Below are 22845 nucleotides of genomic sequence, written 5' to 3'. Positions count from 1 at the left end.
TCCCATAAGCTTCTCGCAGATCGGCGAAAGCCTTAACATCACGTTTATCTACAACCCTAGGGGGCAGCCCACTAGAAGACGACCACCCCTCTTCGCGACTTGAAGTGCTAGCTACAGCAACCACAGGATCTGATCGTGCATCCTCTTCATCCCTAGCCTCATCCTCCTCCTCCTCCTCATCATCATCATCTTCACTCTCACCCCTCACTGACTTTTCTCTATCTTCCTCATACTCACCACAACTTAAAGACACTTCTCGAATCTCCTCAGATCGAGTATCATCAGAGTCAGACATCTCCTTTTTCTTAGCAAATACAAAACCTAAACAAGAATTTTTTTGGGATTTAGATTCATCTGAGTTAGGAGTAATCTGGAGAACGCCTGCTCGAGGTGAGTGAGGTGATCAACCGCTTTCTTGCTCTTGACCACCATGTCGTCTATGCAGACTTTCATGGTGTCCCCTAACATGTCTTGGAACATGTCAGTAACGAGTCACTGGTAGGTCACTCCCGCGTTCTTGAGGCCAAATGGGAGAACGTTGTAGCAGTATATCCCTTGTTTTGTGATGAATGAAGTTTTCTCTTGGTCTTCTTCTGCGAGTGGAATCTGCTTATATCCATTATATGCGTCCATAAATGACAAGAGCTTGTGGCCACAGGTCTGGTCCACGAGTCGGTCTATTATTGGCAAGGGGAAACTATCTTTAGGTGTTTCTTGGTTGAGATTGGTGAAGTCCACGCAAAGGCGAACTGTACCGTTCTTTTATGGGACTGCTACTATGTTAGCGATCCACTCTGGATAGTCTACCTTTCTGATGAAGCCTACTTTTTTGAGTTTATCGACCTCATCATTAATTGCTTTTTGAAATCTCAAGGATAACTTCCTAGGTCGCTGACGGACTGGCCTAGCATTGGGGTTGACATTTAAATTATGACATGCAATACTAGGATCTATACCAGGTACATCAATGTACGACCAAGTAAAAACGTATTTATTCAATGATAAAAAGTTTACAAGTTGTGCCTTGAGAGTAGGGTCAAGGTTAGCCCCTACATAGACAAACTTGGGATCGTCTTCAGTCCCTAGGTTCACTTACTCTTTTTCTTCAGTTTGAACTGCTGTTTTAGAATCTGGAGCGACCTCAATGGAGCTAGTCGTGAGTGATGCTTTGTCGATTTGCGGAATGGAGGTCTTGGCAACCGGAGTTGGTGTGACCTCTGTGGTTATGACAACAGGGGCTGATGCGACCTCTGTGGTCACGACAACAGGGGATGGTGCGACCTCCGCCCCGACCGGTGGAGTAATAAGGGTGGGGCTTACTTGGGGTCCCGGACTGGTGGAGTAACTATTATGACACAGCCCCCAGCTCTCTCCTTTGGCGCTTTAGGTTTGACCTCGGTGATTAAATCTTTGGCCATCGTGGTGCTGGTGAGGGCGCTCTTGGTTCGGATGGAAGCCCCAGCAGGTTTGTTCGCTGAGAGGATCTGATTGCAATGGTAAGCCTCGAAATCGGGTTCTTTTAAGCTCCATCATACCTCTAGGGCCAGGAAAGCGGAGTACTTAATGGAGTGTTGATAATATTGCTTGCATTTGATGGATCCAGCGACGTCCTAGGATAGCATTATAGGATGAGCTGACATCCAGAACACTGAAACGTGTATTGATGCTGACTTTGTCTTCTCTGGATCCAACAGAAACAAGAGGTATGATGTCTCCCATTGGATCAGTTCGAGACCTATTGAATCCATAGAGAGGGGCGATTGGATCTATAAAGACCGATCTGGGCAGGTTCATCTCTTTGATGGTCTGATAGAACAAAATGTCACATGAACTACCTGGGTCTACCAGGACACGTTTGACGGTCCAGTCGCTGATTTTGACATGGACAACTAGGGCATCATTATGTGGGAGGCAAACCTTGTTGAGGTCGGCCTCCGTGAAAGTTATGTCACCTGAACTGCGACTTAAACTGCATGGAGCAGGTGCTGCCTGAGAGGAGAACTGATAGACTTCCTGGAGAGTGCCTATGCGTCTCCTCTTTTCTCTAGTGGATGTAACATAATCATCCTGGAACATGATCATGTTGATCATCCTGTCATTATCTCTGTCAGATGAGTGTTGTCACATAACGGTCGCTGGGACGTCCTCTACTACGAGAGCGAGCTTGAACATTATGGCGATTATGACGAGCTGGAAATCTGCTACGCTCTCTCCAGGCCATAAGTTTATGGCGCAGGTCGCCATCAGCAATATTGGTATAATGTTTGATATGTCCCGAATCGACGAGGTCTTGGAGGTAATGTTTGAGCCCCCAGCACTCGTCGGTGTCGTGACACTTTGCTCTATGGAAGGCACAGTAAGGCTTGCCAGGTCGATCCTCTGGCTGCCGCACCTCAGGTCGGTAATAGGCAGCTTTCTTGATTTTTTCCAGTATGTAACTGGGAGATCGGGTGAGTACAACAAACTCGCAGCTGTTGTTCGTTCTATTTCCAGACTTCTGTCCTTGTTGTCTGGGTCGCTTTTTTAAAGGTGGGGAATTCTCCGAGATTGCTGCCACTTGTTGTTCTTCTGTTAAGCCTTGACGTTTCAGGCTTTCTTGCAACTTGATGTACTTGTCTACTCGAGCATACAACTTAGATAAAGTTTCTAGATGTTCTTTCAAAAGCGATCTAGAGAGTGCTGTGTTGCACACACGGCAAGCATTGGTGAATGCCAATGTGGCAAGTGACTCTTTGAGGCCACTCTCCATGCATAGCAGTTCGGTTTTGAACCGACCTAAGAAAGCACGGATGGTTCATCTTCACCCAGTGAGAGCTAAAAAAGTGAATCAAGGTCTACTTTTTTACGCCGGTTGTGGATGTACTGGCTAACAAATAGATCGGTGAGATTCTCGAAGTTCTTTACCGAGTCTGGCTCGAGTGAAAATAACCAATCTAGAGCGCCATCTTTCAGGCTGGCAGGAAACAAATGGCATAGGAGATGGTCGAACTCCTGGGCATTATAGAGTGCGAGGCTTTGAATGTAGTGAGCCACGTGTTGACCGAGACATGTGCTGCCATCATACATTGCAAAACATGGTTGGATGAAATCTGGAGGAGAGGGTTTACTCAATACCTCAGCAGTGAAAGGGGACGCGTGGTAAGTCTTCAACATCTTTTGAATGATATGAGTGGCATCCTTCTTGACTGCGCTTTGATCTATTCTTTGTGACAGCTCGTTAATTTGCTGATTAACTTCGTTGATACCATCCTCTGCTATAGCACCAGGTGGATTTTGTGCATCCACTTGTGCTCACAAAGCAACATTCTCCTGCCTGAGCAAGGTGATGTGCTCGTTCATTATACCTAGTTGACTTGCTAAGCTCTGGATTTGAGCTTTGAGGCTTGCCATGCTTCGTGGGCTTGAGGGTTTTTGTTTTTGTAAAGTGGTTTCTCAAGAAATCAAGACCACAGGCTGCGCCAATGTAAAGGAGTGAATTAGTCTGGGCTTTACAACTTTTGATTAAATGGAGGAGAGGGGGATATTTGATGGGAAAGACCGAGTTCGTTTTGAGCGAACTGCCTACGTGTCTAGCTATCTCTCACTTTGGGGAGAGTAGAATTAGGTCTGGTGTAGTTCATAATGGGGTTTATAGTTATTGAACATGAGGAACCACGCAACACGTGTATTGACAATCATAGATGTAGGGTTGAGATTGAGAAGGAGTGTATATGTCACACCCCGAATTTCGACAGAATTCGGAAAAAACAATATTTGTTCCCGACTCTTCGATCTTCGAGGTGTGACGCACTCTCAACTCCCAAAAACCCATAAACAGTTTAAATATGCGGATAATTTAAAAACCAATAAAAAGTTCAAATTAACAAAAGTCATCTTCATTACAAAAAATTAACAAATGAAAATGCAAATAACCTTATCTCAACTGAAAATCTATATCACCTCCAAGAAAAACAAAATATATCCTGAGATGCAATGCTAACGCAACCCACAAGCAGCAACCAATCTTCTTCAACACTAAACCTGTCAAGACTTATCAACTATGTTCATTTATCGAACACACCGATAAGCAAACATGCAATCGGGTTGACATTATAAAAATCTTTGGTGTGAGTAGCTCTAAAATACAACATATACTTATACCAAATATATACACAATCCATACGGCAGTTAGTTCCTTCCCCGAGGCGCCTTAACTTTCAACGACTAATACAACATCCTTAAGTACAATAATTAAGGCAGGTAGTTCCTCCACTGAGGCGCCTTAACTTCCCACTATCCACACAACAAACCATACACATAATAAAAAGGCATTTAGTTCCTCCACGAGGCGCCTTAGGTTCTAACTAAACTATAACCAGCCAAGCATATACAATCATCTATCTAAAGATATATCATTAACCAACATATTACCATAATTATATTAATTAAGGCTTTCTTTGTGTGTCCCTAAAATCACGTCATATCTATGTCTTACCTAGTTTCCCTGGCTACCACAATCGCTTCCCAACGCCGAACATGTACATCCACATGCCTCCCCTCACATAATGAACAACTCCGTGCGTAACTATCTTGAGCGGGATGCCGCACACCAAGTAACCCTCACACGAAAGCCATTATGTAAGTACTGCCACTATTCGGCATAATATATCGCGCGTCTCGTTCTATTTTGCGAACGGAATAATCAAGCCACTATTCGGCTACGCCAGAAGGGCTATTCAGATTCACTGAAACGCCAGAAGGGCCAATCACATTACTTACGCCCGAAGGCCATTCAGATTCACTGAAACGCCAGAAGGGCCGATCACATTACTTACGCCCGAAGGCCATTCAGATTCACTGAAACGCCAGAAGGGCCAAATCACATGAGTTGTGGTAGCTAGGTTCTAGGATTTTCGTTATGTAATTTATTCAAGTGTCATACATTTATGACTCATAAAAATTCCACTATATCACGTGCAGGTCAAATACCTTATTGCACTAAGCCATAATATTTAGAAATATCTCAAAATATCTCATAACCATTTTCATTCTGTCACGTGCCAATATATTATTACACTACGCCACAATCTCGTGGGAAATATCCACAAATACTCTACTAGCATCTCACAGATAAAATAATGGAGTGTTTATACATTTATTTCTCCAAAACTATTGCATTTAATATATATATCTCAACATATTATATAATGTCACAATATCAACGTCAAATCTTAATTAGATAATGACCACCAAATTTATACAAGCTTCCACAGCATTTTAGCATTTGATTTGTCCATACAATTTAATATATAAAAAACATAACACGATTAAACAATCAACAGTCCACAATCAAAGTCCATGAATCTAAATCCGTATATAATTTAATTCTCGTAAAAACGTATATATCTTAGTCCTATAAAAATTCCCCTTTTGTTACGTGTCAAACATTATATGTTTTACGCACTACTCACGTCAAATCTTAATTAGATAATGACAAACAAGGTTATACAATATCGACAATATTTTATTACTACATTTGTCCATATTCTTAAATATGTGAAAAACTGGAAAAGTCAACATTCCACAGTCAACGGTCAACGGCCAAAGTCAACGGTCAAAGGTCAAAGTCAAACTGTCGTTTCCATGTTCGACAGGTTCAGGGTCATAGCCATGGTTCATGGCTAAGGGTAATGTGCATGGCTCATGGGCTCATGACCAAGTTAATGGTTCGGACCCAACTGGCCAAGCCCAAACCTTAGAACCCAAAAGTCTAAAATGTTGAAAGACCCATTTGGATCTCCATCAAGTCCTAAGGACTGGCCCCAAACAATATTAGAAATTTGCCCCAAACACTTAAACTGAACTAGCCCAAAACTTTTTTTTTTTTTTTTTTTTTTTTTTTTTTTTCGATAATAACTCATATATATATAGAACTAGATCATTACAGGGGTAATCTTGTTTATTAGGATACAAAATGGTAGCTGCTCCCTTTGTTGCATTTGGGAGGCCCATTTTGCTAACTGATGAGCCTCACCATTAGACTCCCTGTTTATCCACTGAAATTTACAGAACTCAAAAGCAGAGCTTGACTGAACTACATAGTCTCTCAAGCTCTCATACAACCATGAACACGACTGGCTATTTAGTGCCTTTATAACCTCTGAACAGTCCCCTTCTATATACACTTCAGTCCATCCAAAAGCAAGGGCTAGTCCTATAGCCACCTCAGCTGCAACCATCTCTGCTTCCTCTGCAGATCTAGCTTTGAATTTCCTAGTGCCTGCCCCTATCACTTTTCCTTCCGAGTCCCAAGCTATTGTCCCAGCTGCTGCCTCTCCTGAGCAAGCCTGAAACGCAGCATCAAATCTTAAGTTAACACAATCATTGGGAATCTCAGGAAACATTGCATCTAACTCGTATTTAAATCTATCTAAAGTAAACTCAGGGGGGTTAGAGATCTCATTCTGTTTTGTGCTTTCTTCAAAGCTATTGGTGCATTTGCAGGCCTCCATCTCACTTCTTCTAATGGTTCTTTCCCTGTTTGGAACCCTTTGTTCAAACTTGGCTTCATTTCTTGTTTTCTAGATGTTATTAAGCAGATAACAAGCCTGGACTCCTGCCTGAGATATGTGTTGGCTTTTGCTATTGCACCAACTAAGAAACTTAGTGATCCATACTTTGGCCTTGTTGCTGCCTTTGTTTTCCATTCTCAGACCTAAGCCTGAGGTGAACCACAGCAGTCTGGACCATTCACAGTCAAAAAACAGATGGCTATCTGTTTCCATACTCTTGTAGCACAAAGGACAGGAGAAATCCCCCACCATATGTCTGGCCTCCAGCCTATCCCCTATTGGCAAAGCATCCATATACACTTTCCATAGGAATAGCTGGAGGTTAGCTGGGAGTCTAGCTTTCCATATGTGCTTCACAGTATGTGTGTTTAGATTAGAGCTCTGCCCTATATCCTTCTCCTTCGAGATATGTTTATAAGCAGATTTCACTGTGAGTTTCCCTGTCTTCTCCTCACTCCAAACCATCTTATCCTTCCCTTGCCCCAAAGGTCTGATTAAAACTTCCTTGATCCTTGCAACTAAGAAGGGAGGAAAGAAGGCAGTGAGCTTTGCTTCATCCCATCCAGACTTGTCCTCCTGGAACAGGTCTGCCACATGGAGATCTTCCAGTCTGGGATCTTCCACCCCTAGCTCTCTCAGAGTCTTGGGTATTCCATTACAGAGCACCCAAGGGTCATCCAGAACAGATGTGGAAGTCCCACTATGGATCCCCCATATCAAACCCCCATTAATCAGATTGAAAGTTTTGTGTATGCCTTTCCAAAAATAGGAAGCATACCCAGGTGGTTTCCATACTTCCCCAATCCAATTCTTTCCATATATACTTGCAAGAGTCTTTGTCCATATTGAATCAAAGTCAGTAGCTGCTTTCCAAGGAAGCTTGGCTAACATGGCTACATTGATGTCTCTCATCTTTCTAAAACCCAAACCCCCTGCAGATTTAGGTTTGCATAAGTTGTCCCACCCAATGGTATGGACACTTTTCGAATTTTCAGTGCCATGCCAAAAGAACTCTCTACATGCTTTGTCTATCTTGTCACAGGTAGACTTTGGAAGCATATAAGTTGACATATTATAGAGAGGAGTGGCTTGAACCACAGACTGGATTAGGGTAGCTCTTCCAGCCTGGGATAACACCTTAGCCTTCCAGCCTTTAATCTTATTGTGGATCTTATCCACTAAAAAGTCAAAATCCTCTGCCTTCCTTTGAGACAGCATAATAGGGATACCTAAATACTTATCCTTTGGATCAAAAAGCCTCATTTTCCAGAACTTTTTTAGCTTTATTTTGTTTCTAAACTTCAGGTTCCTACTAAAGAAAATGCTTGACTTATCATAATTAATCAGTTGCCCAGAAGCATCACAGTAGTCCTTCAGGATGTCCTTGAGGTGTCCCCCATCCTCAAGATTACCCCTTGTGAACAGGATTAGGTCATCAGCATAGAGAAGATGGGATATAGGAGGAGAAGCTCTCCTAATTTTAATCCCATGGATTTGCCCCTCCTCTTCAGCTTTGGCAATCATCCTTGAAAGAGCCTCAGACATAATGATAAAAAGATAGGGGGATAGAGGATCCCCTTGCCTCAGGCCTCTTTCAGGGATGATCTTATCAAGTGGATTCCCATTCAAAAGGACTTGAAAAGAAACAGTAGATATACATTGTTTAATCAAGCTTCTCCACCTTTGGCTAAAGCCCAACTTCTCAAAAATGTTATCCATCAGAGACCATTCTACCCTATCATAGGCCTTAGCCATATCCAGTTTTAAAGCAACCCACCCATTCTTCTTGTCTTTCATGTTTTTCATATGGTGAAAGAGCTCACAAGCCAACCCAGTATTATCCCCTATATTTCTCCCTTTTATGAAAGCCCCTTGAAAGGGAGAAACAATCTTGTTTAGGTGCCTCTTTAATCTATTGGCTAACAACTTAGAGATAACTTTATAACAAAAATTGCAAAGACTAATAGGTCTAAAATTAGCCACAGTCTCCGGATTATTTATTTTAGGAATAAGAGTAATATACGTTTCATTAAAAGTGGGGTTAAGCACCCCCTTAGTAAAGAACTCTTGAACAAAAGCAACAATACTACTGCCCACAATATCCCATGTGTTTTGATAAAAACACCCTTGGAACCCATCAGGTCCAGGAGCCTTTAGGCTGCCCATCTTTTTTACTGCTCTCCAGATATCCTCATAAGAAGGGATGGCAGTAAGGCTCTCATTTTCCTTGTCAGTGATACAGGGTTTGAACAGATTTAGGATACTTTCATTTCTTTGGGGATGATCAGAGTGGAAGAGATCTCTAAAGTAGGAGTTTATATTCTCCCCTACTGCAGTTCTCCCTACACTCCATCCTCCCCCTTGCCTCTGTAGCTTTTCTATGCTATTTTTCCTTCTTTCGAAAATGGTTGAAAGGTGGAAAAACTTAGTATTCTTCCCCTCCTTCAACCAGATTGAATAGTGGATTTGTTTTCAGAAGCTTTCCTCCTTTACCAACCACTCTAACAGCTCAGTTTTTAAACCTTTTGCTGTTTCATAATTGGATAAAGAGAAAGGTTTCTTCAACACATCTTCCAGCTTTTTATTGACTTTTTTAATATTGGTAAAGATATTGCCAAACACTTTCTTGTTCCAAATGGAGAGATGTTGTTTTGTTATCTTGTGTTTAAGAATGACATTAATATCCGGCAAATCATGAGAAATAGAATTCCAAGCAGTAGAAATAACAGGCATGCAAGTACTATCAGTGAACCACATGTTATAGAATCTAAAAGGTTTTTCATGGTCTCCTCTACTCTCTTTTGTGTCATTTAGATTTATCATGATGGCCAGGTGGTCTGAACTAGCATTTACCACATTGTATACATGCATATTAGGAAAAAGTATAACCCAAGCATCAGTAGCCATAGCTCTATCAAGTCTTTCTATTATGTGACTTTGAGGGGCTCTATTATTGCTCCAAGTATACTTCGGGCCCTTAAACCCTAGGTCGATCAAGCCAAGTTCATTTATCAAACCGTTGAACTCCACCATACTCTTGTCAAAAGTACTTCTTCCCCCAATTTTTTCATTGAGAGAAGTAATGGCATTGAAGTCCCCAAACATACACCAAGGTCGGGGATCGAGGCTACATCCCCCGAGCTCCGACCAGACTTTATGTCTATTACATGCTAAGGGTGCCCCATACACAAAAGAAAAAAACCAGGGTTCAGTGCAATAATAATTATTTAATTTACCTGTCACCTGGTTCCTAGTAGCCCCCAGGATAGTCAGGTCTACCCCTTCCTTCCAGAGAACAGCAAGGCCCCCACTTCGACCTTCAGCTGGAACACAATAGCAGCTTATGTACTTAATCATCCTACTTATCCCTTGCATCCTTTCTATACCTACCTTTGTTTCAGACAGACATATAATATCAGGATCAAATCTACCTATTAAGTCCTTTAGATTCTGAATTGCCGTGGAGGAGCTTATTCCCCGGCAATTCCAGGCTTGTATATATATCTGCCGAGGCAAATTTGTTGGATGGGGCTCGCTTGAACCCCGGAGGAGACACGGACCCCACTGCTTCCACTACCACGAGACTTACTCTTGCCCTTATCAGTTACCTCTTTTTCTTTGCTAACCTTACCTGAACATTCCCCTTTATACTGTGTCTGCTCTATACCGGATCCCTTTTTGATCACCCAGGAATCATCCACAGCTATTGGCTTTGGTTGTGGGAACCTGATCTGAGTAATGCTATCCTCAGAATCATACTCCCCTCCTTCCCCACTGCCTTGAGCAAGTTCCATAGGCATGTTCCCAACAGACACTTCCTCTTGCCCCCCCCCATTATTCTGAGCAACCAAATTTGCTCCATCCTCTTGAGAGTAATAGTCTTCCCCCCATTCTGTAAAAGCATCAGAGGGAATTTGATCCTCAGGGATGGAGTGACCTGAGTCATCAGATGGGATGGCAGAGTCCAGGGATCTATTAGAGATCGATGGTTCAGTGGATACCTTTGAATCACTTGAGATGCTTATCACTGGTGCTTCATCAGGAATGAGCAAATGCCCCAAACCTCTAGCTCGCAAATCATCAGCCTCCCTTTTCGCTTTTTTGGATTGCCTTACTACCTTCCTAATACAGTATCGTTCCCACTCACCATCATCCATGTTTCCAAGCTTTCTCCCAGAGCTATCACCGAGTTTTCTTTTTTCTCCCACTTCAACCCCTTGTATTGAATCCACACTCCTTTTAGCCAACCCTTTACCTTTACCTCGAGACACCAACGTCTTAAACCCCCCTGCCACGTGCAAGTGATCCAGAGAATCTAAAGGGGGTTGGTGCTGTTGCTGCTGATGTGTTGATTTGCAGCAACCCATCTTGTTTGATATTCTCAAGATGTGGCATGAATGTCTCAAAACCAGATGAGAGAGCTTTCGGCGAGGCGTGCTCCTCTCCAGATCTGTTGTCTATTCCCACAGATCCACTTCTCAGAGCTAGCGCCCCTAGGCCTCCAGCTGTATCTTCCAGAGAATTCGATTTGTCCACCTGGGCTTTATTTGCCCCATCTACCCTATCCATCTTTTGTGGATCCAGATCCATTTCTGAGTTATCCAAGCCCCAGATTACTAGACCTTGTTCCCTTGATGCTGGCCCAAGGCCCAAACTCAGACAATCCTCCTGGGCTTCATTATGTCGAGACTCCAGGCCTTTGGCCCAAACTACCAATTGGTTGTTTCCCCCACCCTCCTTCTGACCCTCCCTGTCTGTTCCCCCAACGGCTACTGACTTAGGATCATTCAAACCTAATCCATCCGTTTTCGACTCCCCGTCGGTCAGCCCCTATCTTCCTCTGCCTCCCTTTTCCCTTCCTCTTTCCTCTGTCTCCCTTGTCCTGCTCTCCTTCCCAACAGCCTCGCTGGCAACCCTTGGGGGAGTAGAGAACAGCCCCATCCCTTGCCAGTGTCTTCTGCCCGGAGACCCTCTATTTCTGGCTGGAATCTGGTCCAACCTTGGTTTTTGGGGGGTTCCCGAGATAGTGACTGTTGTCGGGGAGGAGGAGGCTGCTCCATTGTAAAACACATTTGCCCTCAACACAAAAGAAAAGTTATTTTTGATATCTTTAGGGGAACCTCCCAGTTTCCTTATCTCTGCACTGTGCTTGTCTCATATGCTACAGAAATGCAGATCATGCCCAATACACCCGCAGAAGTAACAAAAAATGTCTAGCTTTTCGTACTTGAAGGTCACTGGAATAACTTCCCCCATCTCCGTGCATAGCTCCATACCTTTAAGAAGCCGTTCCTTCATGTCCATACGAACTCGCACCCGCGCAACAGGTTTTTTGAATTCAGATGAACAACAGATGTCAACCCCTTTCACTTTCCCAAGATTCATCCCAATGATCCTAGTATTCTCTTCATTTATCCGATCCCTTGGGAGCCCATGTATTTGGACCCAGAAATCCACTCTGTCAAACTTCCGATCTGCTTCCAAGACTTCTGAATATATACCTTTTTTGATGGATAATATGAATCCTTGTATAACCCAAGGTCCATTCTGTTTTACATGATTATACTCTTCCACATTGTCAAACACCATCTTGTAAAAGCCTTTTGTGATCATTTCGATGTTTGTTTCTCCCTTTGTTTGCCAGCACCTATGTACCTCTTCCGCAAAATCTGGCAAGGCAATATGTTTTCCCCCATACAGCTTCCCAACTAACGTTGTATGTGCTTGTGGATTTCCTACCACGCGTTTTGCAACCAATATTAACTTGTTTTTCTCTTTTGAGCGTAACAGATTCTTCATATCGGCTTGGAGTTTTTCTATATTTGTTTTCTTTTGATTTTTCCCGTAGATCCTCATCCTCACATCTCTCCCTTTGTACCCTTGCCATGCGGACCAAATGAGCGGTTAGCGGCCGCTACCCAGGAAAGATTGGGTTCAGAATCAGAAAATCAAGGTGATAGAGTCGGATGTAGAATTAGATCGTGTATCGGATAAGAGATGTAAAATAAGAAGCCTTAGATAATCGTTTCTACGGCACGATAGATCCCTTTTTATTCTCTACTCGGGATGAGAGAAAGAAAGGACCCTGACCCGGATAATGTTAGTATACCCAAGCCACTAGGATTCCCGGTTTGAAATTTGAACAAGAAAGAGGGGGAAATGAAAAGAATAAATCAAGAGAGCAAAGCTGCTTTAAGCCGCAGAAGAGCTTCACTAAACTGTTACAAGATTACAAGTCAGTAAGTCACATTGTGACAAGGTAATAAAGATTACAAGTACCAGATTCAACTTCTTTGATTGAGGAGTGGGGAAAAATCCAAAAACTTAACTTGGTTCGGCCCAAAGAAATAAAGGAAAAATTGGCCCAGGACTAAAAATTAGAACTGGCCCCATCCAAAAACAAACTAAGGTCCGCCCCAACACATCTAATTGGAAAAGGCCCAAAACAACTAAACTAGAATTCGGCCCAAACCAAAACAAACTAAAATCGGGCCCAAAACCAACTAAGGCCCAAGACCAAATAATAGAACTTTGACCCAACCCAACTAACAAACCTAAAGACTTTGGCCCAAGCCCAAATCGGCTACTGTTCATCTTCTCCAGGCTTCTCTTCCTCCAGCCACCAAAACCAGCCACCACAAAACCTTCACACACCACCCCAAACAAACCAAGCGGTTTCACTCCTATACACAAAACCTACAACTTTAATAAAGCCAAAAACTCTAAATCATTCAATCCCGATTATTCATCAACCTAGATCTAAAATTCGCGCCGCCATTAATGGCTTCAACCACCTCCGACAGCCCTCACACAAATCCAACATTTAATCAAACATCACTACCTAACCTCAAACCAACAAAGCAAAACAACACAACCACAAGGGTTCAAAATAAAAAAAAACGGGCAGGTGACACCATTGATGCCGGATTTACAGCTTTGACCGCACCACTGTCAACCTCCAACCACCCCCAATCGAAACATCACCAACTCATCAATCAATCCCATAACAAAATACCACAGTTTAACATCACAAAAACATAGTTTAAACAAATATGAACAGGACGATTCCGTTCCTTTGGCTGGGCGACGCCATTGACGCCCTTCAGAGTGGAACGGCTCCTAACGATGTACCACCACAACCCAACATCCCTCCATAAACCCCGACATCAGCCAACCATCAAAAGCGTATACCAAGACAACCCACTTACTAGCCCGATTTTTTTCTTTGGGCTTAAGCCGCCATTGACGGGTCCAAACAAGGTTCGACAGCTCAAACCTCAATTTTTCCGAATTTCCACCATGACAGTTTAACCAAAACTTAACAACGACAATTTTAACAAGTGTTTAACAACGATAGGACAAACAACAATGATCGAAGAATGAGCGAAACTTTGAACAATAAAATTTTACTTGAAATAGAAAAACTAATCTACTCACCTTAATCCCAAGCTCCACGAATCCTCCTAGTCCGAATCGTCGTGTTCTAACGCTATAGAAATCCAGCTTCTATCTCTGCCTCCATTTTTATTATTTTTTTATTATCTAAAAACCCTATTCTCTAGAACAATGTGATTATATACTTGGGTTTGAAACCCAAGCCCAACATAGACTCGGGCCCAGAAACCAGGCCCACGTATCCCAAATCCAATCCGATCCAATTTTTAAATAAATAAATAAATAATTAATTAATAAATATGTATTTTAAATACGGGCGTTACAGTATAACTGGTGTTGGTAGGAATTCGGTCTGTAATGATGGGGAGTGGTTACAGTGGTTCGTATTTTGCGGTAATGGATTGTGTAAGTATGGCTTGATAATAATTGCATCTAGAAGATGGATGATGTCATTAGATGGAACGTTCTGCCTGAGGTTATGCGAGCTAAGCCGCTCTGGAGCGATCTAGTAGATCGGATACGCGAGCTGATGATGTGAGTTGCTCTGGAGCCAACTCAAAAGACGAGGGCATGAGGTCGGTGTGGTATTTCCATTATGCTGGACACGTGCTTGATATTCCTAAATGAGAATATCACAATCCCCTTACCATGTGCATAACACTCCCGCAAGTCCTTATTCACCAATACCAAAAGGACAATTATCACCATATGCAGGCCATATGGGTTAATAATAATGCTTAAAAAAACGACAATTCATTCAAACAAAATTTAAGGTTTCAAAATAAAAAACCATTCACAATCGAACTACCTTAAAATTTTAATAAAACACGTTTTGAATACATAAACAAGACCTTAATTATAAGAAACACATAGAGTGAGTATAAAAATAAATCGCATTATGTCATCAATGAAAATTATTACTACTGTAAAAATAATAGGCATCATCTACAGTAGTGTCATTAACGAAAACTACTACTATTCTGGGATTTAAAGAAGAATGTGAAAAATTAAAGTGAGCCATAACATTATCTAATAGCAATGAGTTTCCCTACCTCTACTAAAAAAAGAGTTTTTTGTGTCACTTTTTTTTTAGGTCTCGTGTCATTCACTACCAAAAAGTGACACACAAAAGTTTGATGTCACTTTTATATGTAACGAGAGTTGATGTGTTGCTTCTAAGAAAAGTGACACAAATATTTTAATTTTATGGGTCACATTATTTGAAAGTGACACTAGTGCTTTGCCTTGTTGTGCCACTTTTCAGTAAAGAGAAAACAAATAAAAAATAGCTACTATAAAAGAAAAGAGAAAAAACGACACAACTAATTGCTAGACCAAAATACAAAACTATACTCAAAGTCTGAGACTCATGATTTTTGCGCTATTTCACTACATAGCTATTTTGTAACAGGGCTAATAAATTAAAAAATGAAAAAGAAAATTCAATTTGGTCACGTGCCTATCCTTCCCCATTCTTTCTTTTTCAGCTTACACTTAAAACACTTAACAAAACTCTAAAAAAATTCGGCTCTGCAGGAAACAAAAAACCCCTCTAAAGAACCCTAAGGGGGTGTTTGGATCCTATTTATTTATTGGCAAAAAGTGTTTATTAGTCAAAAAACGTTTTTTGAAAAAATAAATGCGTTTGTTCTCTATTTTTCAAAAAAAAATTGTTTTTCATCCAAAAAACATTTACTGGTCCGAAAAACTGGTTTTATGATAATTAGGTAAAACTTGTTTTTTAAGACAAAAAACTGTTTTTTCATCTCTCTCTCATCTGCGCTAAAGGCAAACTGCACCGGCCCGGTTATTTTCTCCAAATAAAACTCGTTCTTTTTCGATCTCTCACTCGAACAACATCTCTCACTCGAATAGCATCTCTCTTCTCGATCTCTCACTCGAACAACATCTCTCACTTGATTTCTAAAGGTAAGAAGATCCTAAAAACACGATTTTTTTTTGTTTGAATTCATTATACATGATTTGCATCTATGGATCTATATTAGATTGATTCTATTGTGTGTTTTTGTATTCATCTAAGAAAGTATACACTGCCTCATCCTTCTGTGACTTGCGTCGAGTAAGCAAGGATTTGAGAAGGCATTTACTTTTGCTTGGAAACTGTTCGATGTCATTTTGATTGTCCAGTTATGTTGTTAACATGACGTGAGAAGATATACACATTCAAATTCAAATAACACTGTTTTCATTTTGTATTTGTAGATATTGTTCTAGAAATATAAACTTGCGGCCATTGTTGAATTACTATAGTTTGGAAGAATGGGAGGTAATATTAACTATTCAACTATGAGTTTAAGATTACTATGTTTCTCATTTATGTGAAAATGTTTACTAACTCCCTGATACATGATTGGCAGATTTCATATATGCTTGCATGATTCAAGTATGAGCATTGGCACCAAATTTACTTGGAAAAAACGACGCAAGGGATACCATATAAATAAAACCTTTCGAAAGTTGGATTATTGATACGAAGTTGAGTGTGAGTGTGATTGCAATGGCCACATAATTATGCTAGAATTTCAGAAAAACACGGTACATAAAATTTGTTAGCTCCTTCGCTAGCTCCAATTATTAGTCTAGAATATAGTGAAGAAGTGCTAGAGAGACATCCTTCACTCAAGACGGAAAAAGATAAACCATTGATCCCTTTTTTATAAGGAGGAAAGGAGGGAAGTCAAGAAGTTCCATTGCATAAAACCAGAGCTTTTTGCATGGCTATGTAAATAGACTTAGAACTTTTTTCTTTTTATTGTTCTAATTATTTGGAAAATACAGTAATGTTCCCATTATTTGGATCTTATTTTGTTTGTTATTACTATGTCTGTTTAATATAACGTGCGCAAGCACGTGCATGAGGCTAGTCTTTATAATTGGTGATGTCATGATGACATAAACATCTTCTTCCTCTCAACATAGGCACGCACAGAACCATTAATGGGTTTTAAATTCCTGCCGTTTCGGTTAACCATACATACTGATATACTAGGACCATTGATAACCATTATACCATTTCTAGGTAGGCATGATCTACTTGGTATTGGTGTTCCAATCTTAATGATCACCGTACCAAATCTGACACGATTCGTCACTGGATTCGTTAGAATTCAAAATTGTTACAGATCCCATCTTTTGAAATTGATATCGTAACATAAACGGAAAGGGAAAACAATTAACGTAAGTTTCAGATGATAGAATCCAAACAATAAGATATATATAATATGTTCTTGAATTGGTTTCAATGAACAATAGTTTGAGCAATATGGTGGCAAAACTTATATATTATATTTTCCAATAACAAAAAACGTATATGAGGAAATAATAATATAGATGGGTCATAATCATCCACTGTAACATGAGCATAGTTCAAAAGAATACATGCAATGGTGGAAAAGGTTAGATACAATCATACAGTGGGATACCGGATACGTCATACTAAATCTAAGATACTGATTCAATGTTTGAACTAAGCAAATATCAAACTAGCCAACAATACTAAATTTAGGGTGTGTTTGTTAAATTTTAACTCATGGAAAGGAAAGGAAATAAAATGGGTGGTCTACTATGGAATGTAATGGAAAGGAAATAATTTTAAATGGTATGTGTTTAAGAACCTTGGGGAAAAAGAAAAAACTGGGGAAAGGAATAATCGTGTTTGTTTTGCAAAAAAGCTATAGAAAGGAATAATTGTATTGTTGGGTCATAGGTGTATTAGTAGTAAGTCCCTATCTATCTATTTCCTTTCTTTTCCTTTTCACAAAATTTTCAGAGGTTCGCTAAGGACACAAAACCTTTTCCATTTGTTTCCATATGAAAAATCTCATTTCCTTTCCATGGATAAACAAACGCCTTAAAAACTATGGAAAATGTGGACCACTCTTATTTTCCTTTCCTTTCCATAGTGTTTCCATCATAACAAACACACCCTTAATCTAATCATGAACATTAACAACATCAAACAAAATTGACCACAAATGGGATACACACAATAAACGATCAAAACTAAGTTTTTGTCGACATAAATATTCGAAAGTTTAAACCTTTTTATGGGAGAAACATGCGATTCACAACGAAGCGACTCATACCAACTGTAAACATATTCTTAAATTTAAACCTAGGATCTTGAATCGTATGAACTCACCAACATCATAATAATCATAAATCAATGATTAAACGTAAACAAACATATCTTAATCCATAGCTTTAGATGAAAGAAACGTGTAGAACAGCAAATGATAACTTGTTTCTCACCCTAAGCCTTTTCTCTAATTCTAATGTATTTTCTTTACCTAATTTACAACTATGAGACATGTGTATATATAGAGAAAAGGGGGAGAGGACAGTTTTGTTAATTGGAGAATAATTATAATTTTCTATAAAAATTAGATTATAATTGGAAACAACTTCTAATTGCCATAATATTTATATGGATTTGGATACTTCATTATATATGCCCATGTTTTGTAAACCAATAATTATATGTGACAATGATGACATGTGTCTATCATGTGGGACATTTTTAGAGATTCAATAAAATCAAACAATCCTCACCAATTCCTAACACATTCACTATCGACGCATCATAAGTCTGGAAAACATAACTCAATCAATATCCCAAACGCATTAAATGAAACTACATACAGAGTCTTCAAACTCGAACGATTGGTTCTATTTCTATAAGTCAAAAGACAAAATCTAACCAGTAATTTTTCTTTGGATGATTTCGACCTTTTCAAAGAGTTAGTTTTCTCTGAAAAATTTGTTCATGCAAATCAACGTCGCCAATTTTATTTTCACTTGTAAATTTATTTTGATCCTCTAGTTTTTAAATCTCATTTCCTAAAAGAAAAACCCTTCTCCATTTCTGGCCTTTGTTTGTTTTTGAGGGCAAAATATCTCTCCACTCCATTCACCACTTCAACTGTATTACTGTGTCGATATTGTGCCTACTGACACACCCCCAAATGCCTATATTCAAAGCTTGATTATTTATGGATGTGAGTTTTAACTCAAAAAACATCAACACTAATAAATAGCCGTGGATCAAATATAACAAAGAACAAATTAATGTGGACAATTTATTAGGCTCACTTTGTGGAGCGTCTTTAGATTAATGCAAATTAGTTTATCGAATAAATAAATATAAATAAATACAAATAATGTGGACAATCCATAATCGACAACGGAGGTGTATTGGAGGAGACAAAATCTACAATTTCAGCACCACCATTGAAAAGTGAATGTCATTTTTTTTCCCCTCTCATTTCTTCTCCTCTCTCATACATTTATCTTTTCCACACAACAGTTTCTAGTATCACAATCTCACTCACGTTAGAAACAAGTCGTACATGACTTCGATACAAATTCTAACGATGAGGGACAGAGCCAGAAATTTGAGTTAGGAGGGGGGAAAAATTACACCACACTATCCCCGTGCACGCTCTCTCATATACCAAACAATGTCGAAAATATTTGATTAACAGTTCAATATCCACAAATTTTCATTAAGTCAAACAGTTGAAAAGTTCAACTCCCACTTTTAAATTTAAAATATTTCGGATGAAATTTCAGATCCCGTGTTGACCAGCGTCACCGCGTCGCGTAACGGTCTTGATGCTTCTCAAAGACGCGTTCGACGTTAAACTATATATGGTCAACTGAATTAATCGATCATTAGCGATTTTACTTTATTGACCTTTACAAAAATCTTAGACAACTTTTTATCTGCACCCACAAGTATGGAAACTACTAAATCTACAACAAGTGTCGGTTAACATCTCATACCACGTCAACTCTCATCCATCAATTGAATCACGTACCAACACCATTATCACACGTGTCTTATCATTATTGCGTTATACTCTCAAACCTTTCCCACACCAGGGTGTAACACATCATACACTCTGTAATTCACTTCACATATTATTATTTTTTATTATTTATCTACTAGGTATTACCTGTGCCTACGGCACGGTTGGTTATTAGGTGCTTATTATGTTGTTTGTGACATTAATCTTGGTACACCCTAGTATTTTCATATGTGTGGCCTATGTGGAAATTTGTAGAGATTTTATTTTGCATTAGAACTACATGTTGGATGACATACGTACTTCCGTGGCATTGTTTATTTTGTGAATGCAAGTATGTGCTAACAAATACCAAAACCCAAATTGAAGTCATGAATTTCATCCAGTGTACTCTCAACAATGGATAGATGTTCACATTTAATGTTAAAGCTAGGTTTTTCTTCATTCATTTTCTAAATGAATGGAATGAAATATCTTTTCTTTCGCATATAAATATGTAAACCAAAGTTTCACATTTGAAACTCTACCAATGTCGGAGAACAGGGGGTATGGAAAAGTGTTCTCAAATTTATTTGTCACTGCCTATAGTTTCCCTGGAGACTACAATTAAGGTGGAAGGAGATAGAAAGACATGGCAAGTAGGAGTATTACACTTTTACATAAATGTCGTGAAATGTCTATTGTTGTCTGCTTAAGATTAATGTCAATCATTTATTATTGTATAACACCAAGCTAGAAATTGTTGACAACACCTTTTATTATTAGATTACTAATCTCCTGAATTTCAAAGAGCACTTATTAATCTATGCTCTGCATGCATTGTGAATTGTTGGAAGACTCAAATTGGTTTGGTTTGCCAAAACCACACAGGCATTATGGTTTTGTTGAGACATTTTCTTTATTGTTTTTTTTTTTTCCAATCGTGAGAGTCAGCTTTAGATGAGCTTTGTAAATGTAGTCGTATATTGTTAAGACTGTTTGATGACCTGGAATGCCGAGGCTGTGCATGGACATATAAATTGGGTATTTGTCTTCACTGGAAGTAAGAACTTTATTGATTGTCTCGTCGGGTGCTTTGGAAAGATTATCCATTATGCCAATAAACAATGTTTAGATAAAAATTACAGAAAATAAAAGCTAAACTTCAAACACAAAAATCACAAAGAACTTGAGAAGTTTAGAGCATATGACATGCATCATTTCGATCTTTACATGACTAAGTAATTTGAATCTCAAATGTTCTTTTGGGTCTAGTAAGCCTAAGACTCCAAAGAATATTGTCAGATAATGTTTAGATCAATGCAATAGAGTGACTGATAAAACTGTAACTAAGATTGAGAGGATCAAACTATGCATGTGAAGTTCAAAGAAGGGATGCCCAACAAACTAACTTGTTTGTTACTTGCATCTTGGTGTAAACCTAGAAGTCCAAGAATGGGAAGAGTACATATTTGTTTGAAGGTTTAATAGTGCAAACATCCTTCAAATATAAGATATTTTATCTACTTGTTGTTTTAATACTTTTGATATGTGGCCATGCCAAAAATTATAGGTGACGTCTAAACTTTGGCCTTTGACACTCCCCAACACACAAATGTGAGATTCAACTTAGTGTGCCTTCAAAAGCATTGACTTCACATGTAACAAACTACATACGGAACAGCCATAACCCATTAACAATTTTTTCACCTCTGCACTTCTCATTTCCACTACTTAAAACTATCTTTTACCTTCTCAGCAAATCACACATGAATAAATTGACTCCATGATTTCTTGCTCTGTAGGGCTATACCAACATTCAACACTAAAAAATGAAAAGAATTTGACTAGATGCAATAAGAAAGTGGGCATCAGCCACCAAGTCATGTTTTCTTGCTCTATAGCACCTAGAAAACTACAGAATAAAGGAACCCACACAACTGACATAAAGCATGGAATTAAATTATATTGCTAAGTTGATTTAAAACAATTCACACTTTCAAGCTTGAGTTCAGTATACCACACACCTAAGATTATCTCTTGTTGAAGCAACTGAATTGAGTTCTGAATATATGTATCTATCAAGTACCTTAATAGCCATGAGACGTCATTAGGTCTTCCATTGAAGGTACTTGAAGTCTCATTACCACCTATGTAGAACTGCAGCATGCTGAAAATAGAAGTAGATCATAAATTGTGGCGTAATGTAACAATGGTTCTAGGTCTCCACTTGACATGCCTAAAGTTCTCAGCAATTCATTAACAATGGTTCGGCATTGAAGTCCTTGAATAGCTTTCGCGTAGGATAACTCTATTTTATGGTTGAACACTTTGCTTGCTTTGTAAGAAAGCATAATGGATTGTCACAATTCATTAAACTAAAACAGTTATGGAATGCATACCTGATATTCAATTTTTTTTCTTGAATTAGCAAAAATCTTATAAATGAAGTGAAAGAATTACAAAGGAGCAAGTAGTGAAGTACATGAATCAATCAAACACTTAAAATTCGAACATAAGTGGGAGCTCCATATTCGACATCCAAATAGGCATACATACAATGTTATGTACATTATGTTGTCTTAATCAAGCTGCACGATTAGCTGTTTCGTGATTGGTTTGCTACAAAGTTCGTTCCCCTCCTCCTTGCAGTTCTCGCATCCTTGATTGAAGTTCCATAGGAGTTGAGTAGTCCAATGAACATAGTACTGCTGCAACTAAGCCAGATCGACTCTCTTTAATGCTTCTTCATTGCTTTCTGAGATCCCACAACATTCAGCTTTGAAACTGGTGTTCCTGCAGCTAACCAAAATAAATTCACAACTGTAATTTCTAAAATCAGCTACATGAACTCACACCCATTGAAGGCCTAGAGCCACCCATAACTTTTTCTATATATTTAAACGTGAACAGTTTAATAAACTGATAAAATAAGGGAAACTACTTAAACCATTGCATCAAATATACTTATAGAATAAAAAAAAAAAATACTGGATAATGGGTTGTTGCAATTTTCAATCCATGAACTTTGCAAAAAAAAATATTAGCATTGATTGAATGTTATAATTGCTTCAACTTAAATGTTTGTTTGT

General features: G+C 39.2%; 1 protein-coding gene across 1 annotated transcript; it reads right to left on the bottom strand.

Moving 5' to 3' along the window:
• Positions 1–11705: 11705 nt before the first annotated feature.
• Positions 11706–12350, bottom strand: LOC147520124 (uncharacterized protein At4g02000-like). Its single transcript, XM_086594239.1, has one exon. The coding sequence runs from the start codon at positions 12348–12350 to the stop codon at positions 11706–11708; it is 645 nt and encodes a 214-aa protein (XP_086450365.1).
• Between the last annotated feature and the right edge of the window lie 10495 nt (positions 12351–22845).

The sequence above is a fragment of the Coptis chinensis genome, chromosome 2, assembly GCF_015680905.1.
Source record: "Coptis chinensis isolate HL-2020 chromosome 2, ASM1568090v1, whole genome shotgun sequence".
Lineage (NCBI taxonomy): Eukaryota > Viridiplantae > Streptophyta > Magnoliopsida > Ranunculales > Ranunculaceae > Coptis > Coptis chinensis.
This window is presented reverse-complemented; position numbering and strand designations above follow the sequence as displayed.